A 24463-nucleotide genomic window follows, 5' to 3' on the forward strand; every position below is an offset into this window, starting at 1 on the left:
TCGAACGGATAACAGCATAAACCTAAGCATGCAAGACGATTAAACTATTACACGAGTTGCGATCTGTAAATTAATTCAAAAATGGATTTGTAAATGGTGTTATATATTAAAAATACTCCTTCATCGCTAAGCGGGAATATGTAGTAATGTAAGGACTGCCACAGAAATGTGAAAAACTATTGCACCACTATTGTAATCTCAGTTCAGTGAATTTTACATACTTTAATATGTTTAATACTAAGGAATAGAGGTTTTCTTTACTACAGGATTATTATCGTTATTTTCGCCTTCATTTTATTGTGACATTTACGAAATCGCGAATATGTATATAGGCTCTATCGGGACGTGCAGCATATAGCTGGAGTCACTAATTATTCGTGTGAAGACGCGAGACTGATGCGGAGAAGGCGTACAGATAATGAAACCAGTAACATATTAACACCGTATAGTCTTACTCCTCATATCTACATATAGTGTATAGGGTGCATATGTACGCAAATGAGAACGCATGTACGGTTACTTGCGAACGTGGGTAGCGTGAGCGCCGCGACGTTCGGCGTAATATTCAACTAATTACACATTTAATAACCTCCGGTTCGTTGTCGGTTATTGCAGCGTGGCGACTTCTAAGCGAACCGATTCTCTTCTCTTCGAGAGATTTTGGAGATCCCGCCATGAGAGCAAAGTGAGAAATGGAGGAACAGAGAGAGAGAGAGAGAGAGAGATTGATTGAGTGTCGGGTTGGGGGATGGGTGCACAGGGAGGTTGGGAAAGAGAAACTTAGGGATGAACCAAGATATTCATCGGTTGCCTTAATCGACTCGTATAACCAATTAAAATTTAATTTTCGCTTCGAAATGAAGTTGTCGCGACAATCTGACGTACGGATACTGTCTTGCCTGGGATCAGAAAATCGAAAGAACTTCTCTAGTCTAGGAAGTTCTATCATACTCTAATCACGTCCATTTACAGGTGTCTGAAAACTAAAGTATATAGTGTATTAGTTCCCCTTCATGCTTCTGAATATATAAAGCGCCATTTCCACGATACTACATATTTCATGTTAAATAGGCTTATCAATAGATACATTTTGACCGTTTTTAACTCCCTGTATGGTTTAGAGGCTTAATAGTATGTTATGCACTAAAGGGAGGAAGCGGGACAATCGCAGATGATCGCGCATGAGCCGAAGATGGGTACACAGTATTACAAGATGATGAATTTTACATGTAGATGAATTTCATTTTTGCATTGAATTAAGTTAGTCACTTTATTTAAACCAGAAATGGAACTTAAGTGCAGTGTCTCGTATCTGATATACGAGTAATATGATAATTAACTGACAGGTATGTTGAGTTTGGGATGATTTTCATTCGCGTGCTCTGAAATTCAATTTGTGCTGGCAGAAAGGCGTGCGCGAAATGCGATGCGGTGATGCACAAATATTTAATAGACCGTGGGCTCGCAACGTGAATGGCACGTGATACGGATAAGGCTAACTTTCACCTGAGATGTTTGTCTGATGATGAGGAACGTAAAAATGGGTGTCTCGCAGGTGTGAGTGCATGCGTTTACCGATGGGACCTGCCAAAGGTGCGAATTTTTGACAGTTAACTAACGTGACTCGGATAAGGTTGAAAATTGGTGTACATGTTAATTTTTATCAAGTTATTCGCATTTTCCCTTACTTTTCCTATTTTTTCTATCACCTGCTGTATCTTTAGCAATTTAAAAGAAGGTGTGCTCAAAATTCGTACACGAATAAAGTAAGCCTTGCACAAAGAATTGGCGTTAGCCACTTTCAGGTAAAATAATAACTTATTCTGCTATAAATAATCATAATCAGAGCAACGTTCTCAGCTTCTGATTATCGTAGAAAATTGTAATAAAGGTGAATATGATTCTAAAAATTAAACAAAAAAAATTGCTTCACTTTAAAACATCCATTGTTTATTATTGTTAAACTTTATATTTTGTCGTCGAAATACGTTCGATCTTTATTACCGTGACGAATGTCAAGTTTCCCGGACCTAGCGTGGGGTCGTCTCATATTTTTCGATGGTCATTAAAAATTCTTCGTGGTGCATTTTTCCGAGTATAGAACTGCATGAAAAATGCACCACGAAGAATTTGTAATGCCTACCAGCGATTCCCAAACTAGTGCCGCCGACCGATGAGGCTGCAGTCGGCAGGGGGATGCCACCCAGGGTCCAGCCACTCGGCAGCCCTCCCTCTATGACAGCGATTCCCAAACTTTTTATGCACTTTCTGAGGAACGGCAGGGCCGCCACCCTCACATTTTTTCACAATACCCTGCCGCCAAGGGGGGACACCTGACTGCTTCACTGCTTGACACACCATGCTTCACGCGAGAGAATTAGAACCGGTTGAGAAAAATTAAAATGTGTTAATATGTTAATAAATTAAATTTTTATTAGTTGAATCATTTTCCTAATCTAATGTTAAGCAAATGAAAAGAAAGTTGATAAAAATCGGTTAATATTTTCAATGCCAGTTGACAGTTCTTGTAATGTTGCGTGTTCTTAACGATATTCTTAATTACTCGAAATGTTAACCGATTTTCATAAACTTTTTTTTACTTTCTTAAAATTACATCAGGAAAATGATTCAGATAATTAGAATTGAATTGAGCCATATCTTTAGGATTGTAGTTATTGAAACAACCTTAAATCTCATGACCATGCCGACCACCTGCCGACAGCAGCCTTTTCGGTCGGCGGCACTAATTTGGGAATCGCTGCTCTATGAGGACCCTTTTATTGTCATGAGATTTAAGGCTGTTTCAATAACTAAATACCTAAAGATATGGCACAATTCAATTATAATTATCTGAATAATTTTCCTGAAGTAATTTTAAGAAAATGAAAAAAAAATGATGAAAATCGGTAAAAATTTTGAGTAATTAAGCATATCTTTAAGTACATGTAAAATTACAAGAACTATCAACTGGCATTGAAGATATTAACCGATTTTCATCAACATCCTTTTGATTTGCTTAAAATTAGATTAGGAAATCGATGCAACTAATTAAAAATTAATTTGTTGATATTTAAACATATTTTAATTTTTCTCAACCAGTTCTAATTCTCTCGCGTGACGCATACAACCTCTTGCATGACCATCAGTCAAGTATATACCTTGGTTTCTAGTAGAGGGGGGAAAATGGTAGGGTGGCGGCCCTGTCCCTCCCTGAAAACTGCAAAAAAGTTTGGGAATCGTTCTACACCAGCGATTCCCAAATTTTTTCGCTCTTTCTGGGGAGCGGTAGGGCCCCCACCCTCAATTTTTTTCATAATACTTAAACATAAGGGGGAACACTTGACAGCCTGTGAGGCGGACATGTGTTGGCTTGTCGCGCTCGACCTTCCCATTATAAGACACTTAGAGCCGATTAGGAAAAATGGAAAGTTCAGTTAAATATTTATTAGCGAATTTTAATATGCAGCGATAGATTTTCTGGACCATGACGAGAACATTAGAAAAAGATAGAAAGAAATCGGTTAATAAATTCAAAAGTTATTGAACTTTTGTTACTCTGCAAAGTAGTCCAGTAATGTATTTTCTTGGGCAAATTTAGTTAACCGATTTTTATGAACTTTTTTACATATTTCTAAAATTAAATCACGAAATTGATTTAGCTCATTTAAATTTAATTGCCATACCTTCATAACTTCAGTTATTGTAACAGGTCTCAATCTCAGAACAATGAAAGGCATTCATGCTAGGTCAAAAAAAATAGTCCCATGCTCACAACGGGGACCCTGCCTTGGAGCCTACCGAGCTACCCGGCTACACCAGCGATTTCCAAACTAGTGCCGCCGGCCGATGACGCTGCCGCCGGCAGGGGGATGCCACCCCGGGGTGGGAAACCCCCGAAGGGGAAGCCAGCCCAGGCTCAGCCACTCAACAGCCCCCCACCTGCCATGAGGGCCCTTTCATTGTCATGAGATTTAAGGCTGTTTCAATAACTACAATCCTAAAGATATGGCTCAATTCAATTCTAATTATCTGAATCATTTTCCTGATGTAATTTTAAGAAAATGAAAAAAAAGTTGATGAAAATCGGTTAACATTTCGAGTAATTAAGCATATCGTTAAGAACACGCAAAATTACAAGAACTGTCAACTGGCATTGAAGTTATTAACCGATTTTTATCAACTTTCTTTTCATTTGCTTAAAATTAGATAAGGAAATTGACTCAACTAATTAAAATTTCATTTATTAACATATTAACACATTTTAATTTTTCTCAACCGGTTCTAATTCTCTCGCGTGAAGCATGGTGTGCCAAGCAGTGAAGCAGTTAGGTGTCCCCCCTTGGTGGCAGGGTATTGTGAAAAAATGTGAGGGTGGCGGCCCTGCCGCTCCATAGAAAACGCATACAAAGTTTGGGAATCGCTTCTCTACACCAGCGATTCCCAAACTAGTGCCGCCGGCCGAGGCAGGCTCCCCGCTGCGAGCAGAAGGCTACTTTCCTCGACTTTCGTGTACCTACCACGAATGACCCTTTCATTGTTATGAACTTGCAATAACTGAAATTATAAAGACTTAGCTCAATTAAATTTTAATTGGCTGAGTGAATTTCGTGATATAATTTAAAGAAAATGAAAACAAAGTTTTTGAAAATCGGTTAATATCCGAACTAATAAATGAAATATTTACAAATCTTGTGAATGCAACAAAAGTGCGATTACTCTTGAAGTTATTATACGATCTTCTTCTACCTTTTTTTAATGTTTATTTGTTAATCTAACAAATCTAAAGGAACTTATTACAATTCTATTGATTAATATTTAACCAACTCAGCGAAGGTCAACCAGGTCAGCGAAGCAAGCAACCGAGCACGAACGACTAGCGTCCAGTGTCTCACTTGGGTTCCAGTATTGTGAAAAAATTTTAGGGTGGGGCCCCTGCCAATCCCCAGAAAGTGCATAAAAAGTTTGGGAATCGCTGCTCTACACCAATTACAATCGAAAAATATGAGACAACCCCACGCTGGGTCCGGGAAACTTGACATTCGTCACGGTAATAAAGATCGAACGTATCTCGACGGCAAAATGTAAAGTTTTACAATAATAAATAATAGATATTTAAAAGTAAAGCAATTTCGTTGTTTAATTTTTATAATAATATTCACTTTTATCACAAATTTCTACGATAATGAGAAGCTGAGAACGTAAATCTGATTATGATTATGTATAGCAGAATAAGTTATTGTTCTACCTGAAAGTGGCTGACGCCAATTCTTTGCACAAGACTTACTCTATTCGTGTACTAATTTTCAGCACAACTTCTTTTAAATTGCCAAAGATACATCAGGTGATAGAAAAAATGGGAAAAAGAAGAAAAAATGTGAATAACTTGGTAAATATTAACATTTTGATAAAATACTTCCTATTAATCTTGGAGTACACCTGTAATAGAGTACCTTTTGTCTTCTAATAATTTTTGAAAAAATCACTTGTTGTCAAGAAAAACGGCTTTTTATTGTTATGGTATTCCTTTAATCGAAGTTTTCTCAAAATATTTCAATTTTATCAAAAAACGATATAACAATGAAAATATGCATCTCTGAGAGTGGGCCAACTTTTGTTTTAAACTTTTTCCTGTAAAATCAATTTCAAGAAATTTCACCTGAATATCCAGCGACTTCAAAGCTGCCGGACAACACTTTTGCACCCAGGTAAGTGCCTGGCAATGCGCAGGTGATATTTCTAATGTCAGCCCCTACATGTGAACCAATTTTCAACCTTATCCGAGTCACGTTAGTTAACTGTCAAAAATTCGCACCTTTGGCAGGTCCTACCGGTAAACGCATGTACTCACACCTGCCAGACACCCATTTTTACGTTCCTCATCATCAAACCAACATCTCAGGTGAAAATTGGCCTTATCCGTATCACGTTGATAAAAAATATATGAAAAAGGATTGAAGATTCACGTTCTATACCTCGTAGCTTCAAATGGATATAAGTGCCTTGTTTAGTGTCATTAAGTTCTTTTTTTCTTCTACTAATCTCATCGACTTCGAGGATAAAATAACTTGATTAATAAGGAATAAATTAATAATTTATTCAATTTTCACATTTAAAAAAAATGGATTTCCTAAAATTATTTAATTTTTAATTTTATATTCATTTCATGTTCCTAATAACTGAACGATTGCGCATAAATGTTATGAACTTCAACAATCAGCTGACTTAAATTAACCTATAAGTTTCATTTCACACGCAATTGTTGACGGAAAGTCAACAATCTTTCTGTCTTAAATTAACCTATAAAGTACATTTTACGTTCATAAAGCAGCTGACTTTAAACCAAGCGCGTTACTTAAAGCCATGTTATCATCATTAGTTGACTTTCAACTGGCGAATGATCCTTTTGGTTACATCTGAAAGTCAACCGCCTTTTTCTACTGAAATCCAGATTCTTGTATTACTGTATACTAAGAAAATACACGCTTTGTAAGAATTTCCCAACCCCCTTGATGAAAACGATAATTTTGATAGAAACTGGATGAATGCTTGAGACTTTATTTTTTTTAGTATGAATTTAGAATGAATATGATCAATTGTGATAAATTTAGAAAATTTGTATAATTTTAGTAATTTTTGGAAATTTACATTGTACAAAAATGTGTACAATTTTTGGACATTCTCGGTCATTCTACCGATAATTTATGGTAGCTTGCCGTGAATTGCAAAAAAATTCTACCATGTGCAACAATAGTTTCCCCATAGTTTTTACGGTATGGGGGTCGGTTACCGCTGAATGCGTGCTCATAAATTCATAATGTTTTATATTTGGAATATGGAAAAGGGCTAAATTCGTGCACGTTCATTATAAAAAAATACGATATTAGTATCAGCCTCCTCCAACCTCCATAGATTTTATGCGTAAACATTTTTAACTAAGGAGTACTTTTACAATCCCTACCGCGGCGCCATATTCGTCTCCATACAGGCAAAAGCCTCATCAGTGATGAACGTTATATGGTTGACATTGTTTGTTATTTTCTTTAATTTGTGGTAAAAGCTTTAAATTATGATTATATTTGGTTTTCATAAAGTTATATTTAGATTCATCGACAGTAATCGTGTATTTCTTACATTTTGCACTTGCAAAGTTTAAAATCATTACATTGATATGTTACTATATCTATGACTCTGAATGTTTCTTTATAAAAACTAAATGTAATTATACTTTGAATATTTAATTATAAATGACAATAAATGACAGACACTACACAAAAATATTATGATCATTACTAATGAGGTTATTGTCTGTTTTAGGTGGATATATACACTCATATAAATTTTTAAAATTTTAATATGCACGGACATATTATATTTCCTATACTTTTACCACAGAAAAAATTGAAGTTAAACTTTTTTGCACGTAAAATTTTCCGCTGTAAAAGTGTACATGCTATTTGGTGATGAAATAAAAGCTCTCGTCTACTATGGCGTCCTTATTAGCAGCAATGGGAAAACGGCAAAGTATGAGTGAATTCGAGCCATAAATTGGAACATGAGATTTAAAACTACACAGACAAAACAAAAGTTTAAATTCGCTGCCGGTAAGACAAGCAACGGTTGAAAATTTAACATATTTCGGCGAAAGTTTCACAGAGGTTAGGAGAATAATTCTGATCTCGCCTAATGAGTGACGATGAAGTGAGCAAATTTCGGTAAAACACGTAGAATCAGCAACAAAAAAAAAACACTAAAAAACAAATTTTCTTACTGATATCACAGAAAAAACTTAAGTTAAATCTTGTTGCATGTAAAGTTTCCCGCTGATAAAGTTTTTTTTGCTATTTGGCGAAAGTTTACCCTACGATGGAATAAAAGCTGTTGCCTGCTACGGCATCCTTCGCAGCAATGGGAAAACGGCCAATTATGAGTGAATTCGAGCTATAAGTCGGGACAACAGATTTAAAACAACACAGAAAAAACAAAACTTAGAATTTGTTGCAGGTAATACTTGCAAACGGTTAAAAATTAAACATATTTCGGCAAAAGTTTCACCGAGGCTAGGAGAATAATTCGGATCTCGTCTAGTGCGTCGCGATGAAATGAGAAATTTTCGGTAACACTTCTACAATCAGCAACAGAAAATACGAAAACAAATTGTTCTGATTGATGTATCCCCTCCGAAATAAATTAGACTATTGTGGAGGAATTAGAACTTATTTAATGCCATTTAGCAAATAGCGCGAAAAGCAACTGACATATGGGAATCCCCAGTGCTCTTCAATTTAATGAAGTTAAACCACGATAGATAGAACTAGCATCGCAATCTCGCTACATTGCGAACAAAAATAGAGGGATAATAAGACGAAACATTATCCAGGCACGGTTGAAAATTGTAAATTATATTCGATTCATGTAAAGTTTATCCGGCAAGGTTAATTTTTGTTGTGGTGAATCTTTCACACGGAATCGATGTACGATTAGATTATTGTAGAGGAATTATAACTCATTTAACATGATTTAACGAAAACCTTAAAAAGCAATTGACAGATGGGAATCCCCAGTTCTCTTCAATTTAATGAAGTTAAACGACGGTAGATAGCGCTGGCGTCGCAATACTCGCTACATCTAGAATAAAAATGGAGCGATTATAAGGTTAAAGATTATCCAGGCAAGGTAAAAAATTGTAAATTATCATTGAATCATTCATAGTTTATCCGGCAAGGTTAATTTTTGTTACGGTGAATCTTTCACCTGGAATCGATGTAGACTTTATATTTCGTTTTCTCTGTGATTGAATTAATTACATTTTGTAACTTTAGTATGCTTACGCATACTGCATTTCATGAATGAAGTTATATGCATACTAAATTTATAAAGTGTGCAGTGAATTTCTTTTACGTATATGAATTTCATGGTTCATGTACTATACTCAAATTCATTACGCGTTTACTATATTAAGTTGCAATATCAATATCTACAATATCTTCTACAATCTATCTACAATATCTTTAAAACGCTGGTTCACGAGGAAGAAGAGGAAGGTGCTTTTATGAAGATTTATATCCTTTCGGAGAAAGTTGAGAATAAAAAAGATTTTATTTCAATCCGACAAGTAAAACAACTTATACACATTTTCATTTATATTCATTGTTTTCTTTAAACTGTGAATCAAAACTTTTTATATAAACTTTCTTCGAAAGGGCCAACTAAAATTTATCAGTTCTATACCATTTATATACATATATTAAAATTACCATGAAACCTCGATACTGTGCGGGTTTTGGGGCTGACGGTAGGTGGAGACAAACTCGATATAGAACCTCCCCGGATGAAAACGTATTTGTTCGTTCAGACCGGAAAGGCCATCACACACACCGCGCACCCCCTGAAGCACGTTTTACTCATACTTGCAGCGTGGCGTAAATTCTGTGAACGACTATATCGGGGAGCCCTATTTTGGAGTTTCATTGTACTATACATGTACAGTAAAATTACTATAAGCGTGTAATCAATTAAGTATACATCTACGCTGAATTTAGTATACGCATATACTAAACTTCATGTACTAATTTTCTTTTTTTCATTACATGTATACTAAATCAAGTGCAGATTTTTCTAACAGTGTACATTATAATACTAATAATGCATCTAGTGAAAATTGTTATTGCCATCTAGAGACCTCTCAATTATGTCTCGCATCTCTTTACTTGGTGCAGGATCAACATGACAACTATTCTTATCACATTAAAAAAAATCAATTTTGTTGCAAAGAAATTTGCTCCAACAATCATTTGACTCTGGAGATCGTAATGATCTGTTCACTCGGATCAATTTGATCTTATTTTTCGGTATCATTTTTGTTGCATATAAAAATGATGTTGATTTCGGTATTATTTTGAACATTTTTCACGTTCCTATCATAATGAGAAGGTATTGGTTTTATGTGAAAAATCACTTTCGCGGATTCCATAAAATTTCGACGTTCTGTGGCACCCTGAATCAGAAAAAATAGTTTTTGCATCGATGTTTGTCTGTCGTTGTTGTCGTTGTCATCTGTAAATTCGCTAACTTTTGAAGAAATTATCCGATTAGATTGCCCTTTGGCAAACTTTATAAGGAATTACAAATAAAGGACGAGTTCATTAGCTAGCTATTCTGGACAAAATTTCAAAAAATTAGAGCATTTTCAAAATTTTTGTGGCCATTTTTTTAAAGATTAAAAAATTCTCTGTATGGTTATTTGTAGTACTTAAACAGTTTGAGAGGAACAAATGAAGTCCGAAATCTCTAATCTCCAAAGTCACTAACATTCGACCTTGACAATATAAATATTTGAAGAATCTTTTAAAAATATTCCAAAAACATGTAACAATTATTAGATCTTTTAAAAATACATATTGGTATTATAATATTATAATTTTAATGATTTTTTCATACATTTTAAGTCGACCTGCTGAACATTTCGCAGTATTGCTGTAATTTTTCATATTTGTCGTATATTTTCTCGAAAACTATGAGTCGTAAGGTATCACATACTAGACATAAAATGCGTGTTATTGACATATCTACGACTTTTATCTAAAACTTTCTTGTAAATTTTTATTGTTAAATTAAATAAACGTAAAAACATGACTTTTTAAAAGTTTTTTTCAGTTTTGACCTTGAAAATAAAATTTCTCAGTATTTTCATTATCATTTCCGTGATCAGCGCGTCAAAATACATAGGTGTACGATCTTTAGAATTATTTGGAGGTGAACGTTTTTCGGAAGTTTATCCTAGTCTTCATTGAGGTTATAAAAAATCTCACTAACAATCATGTGCTTCCGAACCCGCAATGTACTTTTTTCTCTTGGCAATTTAAGTCCGATTTAAACAGAACAATATCACGACGACAATAGTGAAGTTGACATCATCTTGTCTAACCTAACCCGACCCGACGTGGTTTCGATGCGAGCCACACCGTCTGCCCCCTTGTGGCCATATGTGGAAAATCCGATCAGGCCCAGATCGGAACTTGGGAATAAGTTGGACAATTTCTGCACGGATTTTCCATATACCAGGGGTATCATATACTATCGGCGAGAAAATTCGAGTCCTCTGGTTTTGACGTTCAATAAGTATGTGAAGAAAAAATGGTAGGTTAGTGAAAAAGGTCTGATTTTAAAGGTGCGAATGTTGTATGTTAATGAGCCTAAAAGTAATATTCCAAAAAATTATTTGTAGTTTACAGATCTGAAAATCTGATGAAAAGTAAGGAAATTTGATAGCTTTTAAAAACAGTGAACTTTGAAGCACAGTTTTTCATTGAAAAAATAATAGGAAAAATCTGAAAAAATTCATGGTGGTACATTAAACATTTCTGAACAGATTGCCGTCGAAAAATTTGCAAAATATAGATAATTGTTCGATTTTTGTGAATAAATATGCGACCGCACTATCTTCAGTTCTAATGAAGATAATGAAGTGATTTAAATTGGAGGTAGTTAGTTCAACTATCTGTAATGATTTACAATTTGAAGGAAGTATGTGCTTCTTGTTGTCTTCGTACAAATTGCGATATTTGAAGTCAGTTTTTTATATAGAAAAGCAAGTGCGAGAGCCCAGCATGGTGCCGTTTTTTCAGGAGATCGGCCTCGGTTTTCCTCAACACAGGGAAAGGGTTTGAAGACCAGAGTGAGGCTCGGAGGCACAAGTTGGGTAGGTCGGGTTGAGGAAAACCGAGGACGATCCCCTGAAAAAACGGCACCACGCTGGGCTCTCGCACTTCTTTCCTATATAAAAACTGACTTCAAATATCGCAATTTGTACGAAGACAACAAGAAGCACATATTTCCTTCAAATTGTAAATTATTGCAGATAGTTCAACTAACTACCTCCAATTTAAATGACTTCATTATCTTCATTATCCATAATTTTTTATAGGATGCGTAGATTTTGTTCTAATCGTAAAGAATAGCATTAAAATAAAAATATTTTTTTTTTAACAACCGCACAAGAGATGACAAAAAATGAAAAGCCAAATATTATTCAACCAAAAAGTATCCCCAAATTTTGTATAAACGCCTGCTATAAAAATAAGTTTAAAAGAAATAAAATTAACTTTTGAAATTGAAATGATGGAAAAACGACCCAAATTACAACAAAATGTTTCACACAAATTTTTTAAAATGGATTCACACTTTTTTTAATCATTAAAATAAGACAATAAATAATTTTATTTCATTAAATACAAATGCATATTATTATGGATTGCAATGCTATAAATTTATTGAAATGCACATTTTTCATGGTAGCTGAGAATACAATGTAATGCACAATAAGGACCAAATATTACAGTAATCATGATAAATAATATTTATACTTTATTTTGCAATATATGAATTGGCAATCCCAGGCTGAGGCACAGATATAATAGTAATACAAATTTGATATAATAGTGTTGCATAATATAGAAAAGCTCTCGTTTTGGACAAAATCGAGTGCAAAGCACAAGATACGTGATGAGCTTGTGTACCTTAAAGACAAAGGAGCTTTAACAAAAGAGAATTCACAATTACCAAATTACAGTTGCTGATGCTTTTCCCATCAATTTTTAAACGTCTGTGTACAAATGTGATGAAAGAACAAAGACCGAGCGCGAAGGGGGAGAACTAGCAGTTTTATAGAGACAAGATAATTTCAGCTTAGGGGCCCATTTTTGTTAAGCTCCTCTGACAATAATTCCCAAAGCATAATTCGTCGAACATTACAAAGAATGTAAAACCTAATGTCATGCATGCTCTATAAAAAACCAATTCAAGAGATTAGGATTACTTTTGACAAGAAAAAAGGAATCGTATTTCTGAAGAGTCCAAGATTAACTGGAAAGCAAGAACACGGCGAGCTAAGGCAAACTTTTAATCCCATATCTCGCTATATTGCATAAAGAAGGGAGCTTTTTCAACATCAACGAACTTTTAAACCAGAATCGTTAAGATTTTTGTCTTAATGTTGCGGTAGTACGCAGACTGGTGGTTTACTTTAGCGGAAGGAAATTCTGAACAACCCCTACGCCCGAAGGTAAAAACAGTGGAAACCATTTCCCCCTTCAATGAGAGTTTCACGCGTAAGTTTATCTAGCTAAATTCGAAGTCATCGCGCGACTGTTGGTTCTCGTGCTTCGCGCTTGATAATATATTTATCTCGCGCTTTGTACTCGATAATGCATTTGACTCGCGCTACCCGCTCGGTCTTTGTGCACATACTTTTTTAAACTGGAGGTGAAAGCATCGAACACAGTAATTTGCTGATTGTGAATTCTCTTTTTTGAAAGCTTCTTTAACTTCACCGAACACATTCTCACCACGTATCTCGTGCATCGCACTCGAGTTTATCTCTGAAATTTTATATCATTCCCATGAATGTACTCTCCCGTTTAAAAAAATGCGAATTCTTTTTTAAAAAATTTACTACTAAACGTTTCATTGCAACTTTTGTCGTTTTTCCATAAACTGAATTTTCTCATTTCCAATGTTTTCTTTATGATTTAAACTTTATACATACGGTCTACTGAGCAGCCTTACCGTTTTCTAACTTCTAAATTATATCCCTAACCTTAGTGACCCAGACTTTGTCAACTGAATTGTCTACCGTATCTTGATATACATCGCAGTTTTGATGCCATATTGCTTCATCTCCTAATAATTCACTAAAAGTGTCTCTCGAAGCATGTAGGGTGGAGAATCTATAAAGTTACAACGACAGTCCCACAAAAATTTGATTAAATAGGGGGGGGGGGGGGCTAGTTTTAACCGAGAGTCATAGCTGGTTGGTGTTTTATGCTAAGGTCACCAACCTTCAGCAGCATTGTGTTATGTATAAATTTTGTTGTTGTTAACACATTTATACATTTGGGAATCTTTGAAATACTGTGAAATTGTTGAATGAAAAAATGAAACTTTTGGATTTTCCATTATTTTTTATTCTGTCGAAATTTGATTTTTCGATTCTTAGAGAAAACCCAACAGTTTATTATGATAATCTTGTAGACACGAGACGAAAAATAAATTAAAAGACAAAAGTTGTGATGAGAATATGTCCACGCAGCGGCCGGATTTTTTTGTTGACTGTTACTGATGTTTTTCACGATTAAAACGAAAACTACGAATCCTATCAAAAAGTGATTTATAACAAATTGATAGATCTTTTTCAAGTGCCTAATAATGTAATTTTAGGATTTTCCATTATTTATCTGCTATGTTTTAAATTTTGAAATAATTATGCAAGACTCAAAAGTAATTTCATTCCTAAAATTGTTAAAAGGTTATAAATGTACTGCGTCTATAATTTTTTTCGCTGATTATTTGTATGTATTAATCTACTTAAAATTAAATCATTTCGAATTTTTTTAACAGTGAAACATTTTTGTAAATAATAAAAAATAAATATATGAGAGCATAAAACAAAGTTATAAGCTTTAAAAAATGGTTACAAATACAATTATTACATTTTCTTGATAATTTAAAAAAAATGTTATGCGTTTATAAAGCAAAATATTTAAGGAAAAAGAATTCAATAACATTTTCAAAAAGTTTATGAAGCATGCATTTTATTTTATTAAAGTATAATTAAAAAATTGAAAATTAAAATTTTTTCAAATAAAATAATTGAGAATGCAAGGAGGAAGCAAATGAATATTTTTCATCCGACCACCATGAGACCGTATCACTTTTAACCTGCAAGTTCTTGCACTAAACGTTTCTTTACAGAATTCTTTTTTCTTCCGATTTCGAAGTATTTTATACTTGAGATAAAAATAAAATATCGAGAACTTTTTTAAATGGGTAATATTTAAACTAGCGATCAATTTTTTTACATATTTTAAATTATTATTTTTTTTTGAAATTGTTATTTTAAATTAAAAACTGAATTAAAAAAATACTATAAAAGAATTAAATAAATCGAAAACTGTGCGTTTTACAGAGGTTTTTAAAAATCAGAAAATATTTATTTGTCACTGAGGTTATTAAAGCGTTTTTCAACTCAAAAGTTATTAATTTTTTATAAGCTTTAGATCGTTTTTAAGCGGATTACACTTTTAAAGAAAAAAGTATGCAGCCCTTTGTAAAATAAGTGAAGTTCAATTATTTTTTGCATATTTTAAATTGTTCTTTTAAGAAAGCAATTCCATATTCAAATCTTAGTAAACAATGTATGATCAAAGCATTCGGTAAATTAAAAACTTTGTGGTTTATGTAAATTTTCGTATAGCAGAACATTATTTTTTGTCATTTATGTTATTAAAGAATTTTTGTACATGCAACTTTTCTTTATTATTTATTACCTTCGGGTCGTTTTTAAGCGTTTTAAATATTTAGAAACAACAAGTGTTAAGTCCCTTGTTAAATAAGTGAAACTTCCTTCGGTTTTTCACATATTTTATATTATTGTTTAAGAAATTTTATTTTTCATTAATAATTGAGTAAGAGAGTTTTATATACAATAAAAGAGTTGGATAAATTGAAAACTGCGCATTTTATGGAGAATTTTTGTTTATTGCTTATTACTTCTAGATATTTTATAACACTTTTAAATATATTAAGAAAAAAAAGTATAGAGCCTTTTTTGAAAGAAGTAAAATTCAATTCAAAAATATTTATAAATAAAAAATGGTATATTAAAGTCTCTCGAAAATTTTTAAGTATCATCAGAAAGATGTTTTCTTAAAAGAAACATTGAGTTCCACAACGTTTAGTTTGAAGATGGATGAGGCTCACCATACGATTTCGTTCGACGCTGCCTTGAAATTCTTACTCGAGATTTTGTCACAGAGATGCAAGTACTTCGATAGCGAAGTCGGTAGAGCGCGCGGTTAGGAAATTAGTAAAGGAGTTTAGGTAGGTTTCGAATCCTCGTAAAGTGCTATTTTTTAAAGCGATTAAGCGTGCGATTATATTTGTAAGTAACAGTGTGCGAGAATTACGTGTTTAAATAATTTAAAAAATGAAGATTATATAACAATAATTTTGAAAATTATTTTTTTTTTCGTTGAGCAATAGTGTTCAGTTGCGGCTAATTCTATTGATCTGATACTTCATATTCTTAGATTAATAAAATATATTCTTGAAGTGTATTATAAATGATTCCTTGGAAGTGAACTATGTTCTGCATTTGAATACATCTCTATATGAAGTAACACAGTAAAGTTTTAGAATAATAAAATGCGATATTCTATCTAAGAATATATTTTCTCAGATTAAGAAAATGTACGCTTGTTCCAAGCATACCGTAGCAAGTATTTATTTATTTGGAACAAATTTATATTCTATCGTCCCCATTCGTACCTGCGATTGACTTGAGTCAAGTAACATTTTCTTGATTCAAGAACAATTTCTTTTCAGTGTAGGACATTAAAAAAGAAGCATTTTTTTCTCTTGGCTTTTTTTTCTTATCGTGCGTAATTTGGCGTTAAATCTTCATTTTCGTGTATTTTTTGGAATTTTGTAAGTGCTTTAACTCTGGTAATTTGTGGTTTTTTAAAAAAAGTCATCAGGATAAATTGTTTGAATTCTTGAATAATATGAATATCTGTACAGAGAATTTTGAAAAAGTGGTCTCAAAATATTAGAAATTCGCTCACTTTTTGAATTTTTATCCAAAATGGCTGTCTAAGAAACTTAACCTATAGTTTAGGACATACGTACATAAATACACGGAGAAAAATATATTTGAAGAACGTTGTAGTTTTTACAATGCCACATGGTAAAAAGAAGGACCCACTATTTCAAAATGTAAAATGCACATGAAAATTGCGTTTTAAACAGTGAAAAACCCTATTCTCATATAGTAAATGTAATTATATGAAAATATGGTAGAAGACTCTGTGCAGAATTGTACTTCATAACAAGAAATTTGTTATTTCTTCCTGTGTAAGAATGCACTTTTCTCTATTTATTCGCATTGTGTGTAAAATCTCTGAAAAAATAGCGGTAGAAACCGAGAAAAAATGTCAGAAAGATTATTTACATGGGAAGTAATTCCCGTAAACGTAGGTAACAAGTGTTATCTTACATAGAATAATTTTCCTTTTATAAGCTTGTTGCTTTGCCTATTCGACATGGTACTTTTCTCCTTTCGCATGGTAAATAATCCCGGAGGAGAAGGTACCGGACTCCTCTTCCCAGGGGGAAATGTGCCACCGGAACAGTACCACGTCAGTACCGCCGGTTGGAGTTCGGTACGGGCGCAGTACTGTTAGAATACTGGCAGGACTACTGGCTTTATACCGGTAAAACCCCTAATGATAAAAATGTTCTGTACTGTTGAACCAATACTGCAAACTCGGTGAGGTACTGACCTGTAGTACTGGGCCAGCACTGAAGTTCACGACTGGGCCTCTACTGCAGATTAGTACTGAGCAGATACTGGTCAGGCTCCATGTGATAACGAAGGTATACCAGGTAGAAATGCACCACTGGCCCAGTACTGGCCTAGTGCCGCCTGTCAGAGTTCCAATACTGGCTGGTTGTACTGGTCCAGTACTATGCCAGTAGTTGCTTGTAATTCTGGGAGGTACTGGCCTTTCAGTACTAGCGAAGTACTGACTGCCAGTACTGAGGCAGTACTGTCGAACCGCTGGCTTACGAAAATTCCGGAATCAATTTTAAAAATGATAATAATTATTTAATTGTTTTAAAGACCATCCATTCATCATCATACGACTGCATATCGTCCAAATATTATTTATAATTACAAAAATATATTTTTCAAACTTTTTGTTTAATTTTAACACCCAATGTTTCTATAATCTAAAGATATAACAAAAAAGGTATTTAAAAAATAAATAATAATCGACTGCGAGTATTTTGTCAATACATGTTAATGGCAATGCTTAGAATGAATACATATATTACACTTTTACACATAAAATTACAAATAATATTTATAACGCTACGGGGTTTCAAACCTACATCTATGTACCTAAATCTATCACCTAGCAGTCAGGAGTGCTAACCACTGTGCTAAAACGACAAGTTGAAACTCTATGAAAAAGCCATCCTCATAAGCTAGAGTTTAGAAAAGTTAAAACAAAAATTTTTTAACTCTTTTTCCTCGTTAATCTTTTTATCATCAAACGACATCAAATAGATATAAAATCAACTAACTGTTCACGAAATATAAATAAAATAATTTTTAAATAAATTATTTAAATCGACTACAATTTTTCTTCGAGAAATATTTTATTTTTTCGCGTTTTATACCATTTAAAAAGTTCTGATAATAACATTTAATAAGCATTTAAAATTTGTATCGACGGAACTTAGAAATTTTACCACGTGAGGCAACAATTTTTTTAATAACAATATTCTTTAAGCCTTCGTGTAACGTTTTGCCTTTTAGTTGTTTTAGACTATTCTATAACGATTAAGATATACATCCAATGTAATTTTTTTCAACAATCATAATTTTTCATGAAGGTGGAACATGCAATGTTTTCCTCAAAAAAAGTAATAGAAAAAAAATGTTTTCACCTTAATTGTATAGTTAATTTCTCGACATTGCAAAACACCCTGACAAAATTTATAGACGTGTTTTTTTAAGTCTATTTTTATACTACTGGCATAGTACCGCCCCGATCGTGCAGCCAACGTTCTGCCATACTGGGCGAACCACCGGCTGTCTGTACTTGGGAACATGAGCAACTGTTCTGTTTCGAAAATTCACAATAAAAATACCATTTTTCTTTAAAGAAAATTGTTTCAATTCTAATTTTGAATACAATTAGTGAAAATTACAAAGAAATACGCCAATCGCTGGCGAAACGCCCGTACCAGTATTTCACCAGATATGTATACCATTCCTAAGCCAGTAGTACACCAGTATGATGCCAAACCGTTGTTTCAATTCTTGTGTCAATATTTGACCATTTATACGTGTCAGTACTGCGCCAGTAGTAGATCCAGTATCACGACAACCGTTGGCGAAACTCCTGTGTGTATATGACACCAGTGGTAATAGTCAGTAATGGGCCAGTTGCAAATCAGTACGATGCCAATCGTTAGTTAAACTCGTATGTCAGTATATTTCACTAGTAATAAATATTATTCCTATGAGAGTAGTACACCAGTATGCTACCAACCATTGGTTAAACGCTTATGCCAGTATTTGACAAGTAATACATATCAATACTGCGCCAGTAATAGACTCAGTATCACGATAACCACTGACTGAACTCTTATGTCGGTTGTCAATCAGCACTTGCAGTTGGTGTGTGGCCACTGCTACTTCAATCGCTGGGGAAACTCCGGTGCTATTATTTCACCATTAAAGCATATCACTACTCAGCCAGTGGTACGCCAGTATGATGCCAACCGTTGGTTAAACTTTTATTTCAGTATTTTACCAATAATCCGTATTAGTACTGCGCCAGTAGTCGACCCAATGTCACGCCAGCCGATGGCGTAACTCCTGTGCCGGTATTGCACCAGTGGTGATGGTCAGTACTTGGCTAGTTGTAAACCAGTATGATGCCAACCGTTCGTTGATTTCTTGTTCCAGTATCTTACCAGTAATACGTATCGGACCTACAAAAGTAGTATATCATTATCACGTCAAACATTGGTGGAACACCTGTGCCGAAATGAGACCAGTAATAAAGGTAAGTACGGGGCCAGTTGTAAATCAGAATGGTGTCAGTCGTTCGTAGAACTCTTGTTTCAGTATATTACCAGTAATACGTATCAGTACTGTAAAAGTAGTTTATCAGTATCACGCTAACCGTTGGCGGAACACCCGTGCCGATATTACACCAGTAATAAAGGTCAGTAAGGGGCCAGTAGTAGACCAGTATGATGCCAACCGTTGGTTGGACCCTTGTGTCAGTATGTTAACAATAATATGTATCAGTACTGCGCCAGTAGTTACCAGTATCAGGCCAACCGTTGGCGGAACTTCTGTGCCGGTATTTCATTAAAGGTGACGGTCAGTACTGGGCCAGTTGTGAACCTGTATGGCGCCCCCCGTTGGCGGAATTCCTGCCTCGGTATTCTACCAGTAATGATAGCCAGTACTGAGGCAGTAGTAAACCAGTACTATGCCGATGGTTGACACAGTACTAACAGGCAGTACTGGTATTTATTATGAATTACAACTGGCGTGGTACTGCGCCGGTCGTGAAATCTGGCTAATATCCGACTTTTCCCCTCGGTTGACACAGTGAATTTTTTCTTGTACATCTCGGGCGTTCGTACTTTTCAATGTAAATCGCAGTCTAATTGACATAGTCTCAAAAGACAAGCTGCCGGTTCTTTTACGGAATCCAACTCCATTTCACGTGGTACAGTGTGCCGTATGGCCTGAGAGATAATATAACTGTTCTCATGGTATTTTTCACAAATCCGTCATGTTCATGCCACTAGAACAGCGATTCCCAAACTTTTTTTTGGCTTTGTCAAAATAAGACATGTGACAAAACATTAAATCTGCTTATATAGTGAATGTGAATGAAACGCAGGTGAGAATTTTAAGGTAAGTGTAGTAAATTATTGAAGCTTTATAGAAATTATGGTGTTACAAATTCGATGCTTTAATACGGTATATTACATAACTCTCTCTATCCAGACAATTTACGGTATTTTACCGACGATGCCTAGGCTGTATTGTTTTATTCAGAGTTGAGGTTTATGTTAACGGACCGTCAAAGATATTCGCTCTTTCGTCCCTGTTAAACTACGAATCATTTTCATCATGCTTACCTAGTGAAGTACTTAAATGGTGATGAAGTGGTTGAAGTACAACGATTAGTACATAAAGCCACTTTCTGTGATTATAATACTGTCACAGAATGGACCTACACGAAGTTCACCAAGTTTTGGTATTTACAAAAAAATCGATGCTGCTTACTTTGACGAACATTTTCAAGCCTTCGAAATATTGGATGAAGGTGAGAGTACATGGAAGTGTTTCGTCTGGGGTCAATTTCCTAAAGGGACAGTGATCCATATTTCACTTTGATCCATAGCGACGTATACGTTTATATATGATGAATTGGCGTTAGAAAATAATAATTTATGATTAAGACGTTTAGATTTAATATTTTTATGTGTTATGTAAGAGTAATTGTAGTAAAAAAATGTAAATATAAACATATACAATGTGTATTTTATTGCGTAGAGCAAAAGGAAATTTTACTTTAAATTAATATATTTTGCTTCTTAAAATAGTATAAATTACCATGTTCCTTATCGAAGAAAGATACTTCTACCTATTAAAGCACTAGAAATAAATGTGTAAAATAGCTGACAGTACGAACAAATTACTGTTCATTTTTCCAATCGACAAAGTCAAAAGTACCATGTTGCTCGGTAAGCGTAGGTACCAAGCAACATCGAATGTACCTTTTGCTCATTCAAAAGTACCATGTAAGACGAGCATATTGCATTAAAAACATGGCACGATTTACTAACAAACCTTTTATATACCACATGGATGGGATAGAAGTTTTACCTTTTTGGGAGATAGTGAAAAATATTTCCGACACACAGTAAAATTAACTTAAAATGTCTATGTGTCTTAAAGCTACTATGTTTTCAAGTACATTTGACTCGAATTTAAGGCAAAATTAATCGTGGATTTTTCTCGGTGTACATACATACAAACAGACATATAGGCATACACATTCGTAAAAACCAGTTTTTCAGATTCAGGGGGTCTCAAAACGTGAACATTTGACAAAAACTGTGGGAGGGAGTAATTTTACACAAATATAATACCTTCTCTGATGAGAATGTAAAAAAGAATCCTTCAAAGGCGATTAGAATTTCATCCGAGTACCTTCCTTTCTTTGTGACTCTTCTGTCCCTTTTATTTGCAGATTATTCTCGGGGGTATACTTTTTACCATTTTTCGTGGCGGGCATGGGGCTCTTCGCACCTCGAATCGGACCGTGGACCATTAAGTAAGAAGTTAATATCATTAAACATAATATTGGGCGCATCTGGGAGCCGCAGAGCACTTACCGTTGCCTCCCAGTTCCCCCTCTCGATTTTCGTAACCATTCCGGATCGCACCACGTTCTCCCACCCCTCAATGAGTTACCCACCCTCTTTTTCCCTCTTTTCCCTTCTCGCGCTTTAATTTTTTAATGAGAAAATGCTTTCAAAGAGCCAGAGAGAAATACAGTGTCTACGAGCCATAAGTTACGGTCGCGTTAAAGAGAATGGAAGCCTCCACCTCTTCTACGTCTTGCGTTTCCTCTCCTCAGGGAAAATGGCCCACGAAACGTGTCACGTCCCATTATCCCAGAACGTATCGCTTTTTAGAATCACTACTCTGCTGCTGACGTTTATGATATTTATGACTATTTTTTTGAACGACAAATACTTCTGAACAAGCTGTTTCGTCTAGTATCCTTGGTGAATGTAGCAACAAATCAGCACGGAAAGTTGAACTCAGTTTGGAGCGTGAAGAATATATTTGAAGCTTTATTCATTATTTTTCCCAACACCTGTACGAAAATTACGACTTTTCACGCCTGTGGAGTGAACGCAAAACAGTTGATTTCACAGGAATTGGGAAAAACCAAACTGGTTGCATAAGCTGTATTAATGTCTTTTCTTTTTCAAACCTTTGTTGCAGGCTGAAGGACGAGAGAAGTGAAGCAGAGAGGGCATTAGCGTTAGACTGTAAACCACGGAATCCTAGTTCGCTCAATGGTAAGTTATTTATATTCATGCATACATGCATATATATATATATATATATATATATATATATATTCACACTATATTACACACACACGGAGTAAAATTGAAACCTTCGGGGTTTCTTTTTCCCGCTGCACAGTGGGCTGCCTCGAGAATTTCCAATTCAAAATAGTCTACAGTTCGCAATTGTCAAGGGATTTGACAGTTTTTTTTAGAAATGATCAGTATTAAATTTTTAAGGAAACTTATTGAGTATATTTATCAATTTTTGTTTTAATATAATTATTTATTCAACGTAAGTTTTTTTTTCTAAAAAATATTACAAAATAAGCTTGATATATATCATATTTAACGTAGATAGACTTAGAAAACATAAATAATTTATTTTTAATATTTTTATTATTATATAGTGTAAATAGTTTCTGAATTCAAGCTTTCTCAGGAAAAGGCGATTGTTTAAAGTGAATTCATAGATGTGTATTCCATACGAGGCACCAGTCTATTAGTTATAATCATTAGATTATTGATAACAATAATGGTTTATTTTTTATTTATATAATGAGAAATGATTCAAAATACGTATAAAAGACTTTCTATTATAAAATGTAAACTGTAAAATTGTATAGGTAGAAGAAAAAAACTACAATATTTATGGTAAAACCCAACTTTCCAGTAAGAAAGAGCTAGTAATTGGTGTGTAGTTTTTAAATTTTGTTATTACCATTCAAAATATTAATTTATTGAAATTGAAAATCATTGTTTAGACGATTCCACTAAGATTTAGTAAGGCAAATAAAAAAATTGTCTTTATAAAAATAGGTAAATTGAATATCTGGTTTAAAAACCGCAATAGTTTAATCTACTCTCTAATTTTTTCATGTCGTCCGGTCAGTTTGGGCGTGAATATCTCAGAGAAAAAAAATGGCACAAAAAAACTGTATATTCTATGCCACTGTGTCTTTATTTTTTTATCGATTGCATGCTTAATGGTTATTGTGCAAAAATGTGATGAGGAGCTGTCATCATTTATTTGCCGAAAAGCACAGAAATAATGCACGTCGAGAACATAGGTCAACTTTGAGAAGCTCCTGTATCGTTAAATTTGCCTAGAAAATTTCGATTTTTTTTATTTATTCTTCAAAGCCTTAGCAACTTCTATCTTTTTCAAAAATTAAATATTTTCATAAGCGTGGCTATAAAGTAGTTTCTAAGACAAAAAATTATCTTCAATACTATTGTACCTACGGCAACGAGCCAAAGCTGTTAATGTTTGCAAAAGGATAATAATTAACACCATATAAAAACTTTCGATTAATAATGACAAAGTGAGGATACTTGTTTCATTGAAGTGTAGAGGTACATTCAAAGAAGCAGGCGGGCTTTGAAGCACAGTAGCACGCATCTTCTGGTTCCTCAGTTCAGGGCTGTATAGCGCGCACATAATACACCTGCACCCCGCCCTATCAACGCTGATATGTATCACTTTGCATTGTTCTTAATAATTATATTTTTGTCGAGGGGATTTTTTTTCTTTTATACTTAGTAAATGATTAATTATTAAGCTTTTTTAACTCGAATATTGTTTGCTATACACGCGTGCTGCTAGCCGGATGGTCCGATTTATTTGATTCCTAAATTAGATCCACGGCCATTGATGGAGTGCTCCTCTCACTGTTTAATGGATAATATAATAATAAATTAAAGGGGCATGCTTTGCCCTTTGTACCTGCCCATAAACATAATATGAGATGGGACAGGATTTGTGAACTCTTTTCCTTCT

At 34.3% G+C, this 24463-nt stretch overlaps 1 protein-coding gene across 1 annotated transcript in view; it reads left to right on the forward strand.

The window, feature by feature from the left end:
• The window catches only part of LOC117178298 (dachshund homolog 2), a 1316001-nt gene that overhangs the window by 458416 nt on the left and 833122 nt on the right, over positions 1-24463 (forward strand). The window contains exon 5 of the mRNA XM_033369665.1: positions 22616-22692. Within this exon, the coding sequence (XP_033225556.1) occupies positions 22616-22692 (77 nt within the window). The remainder of the gene's footprint in view (positions 1-22615; positions 22693-24463) is intronic.

This window comes from Belonocnema kinseyi, chromosome 8, assembly GCF_010883055.1.
Source record: "Belonocnema kinseyi isolate 2016_QV_RU_SX_M_011 chromosome 8, B_treatae_v1, whole genome shotgun sequence".
Lineage (NCBI taxonomy): Eukaryota > Metazoa > Arthropoda > Insecta > Hymenoptera > Cynipidae > Belonocnema > Belonocnema kinseyi.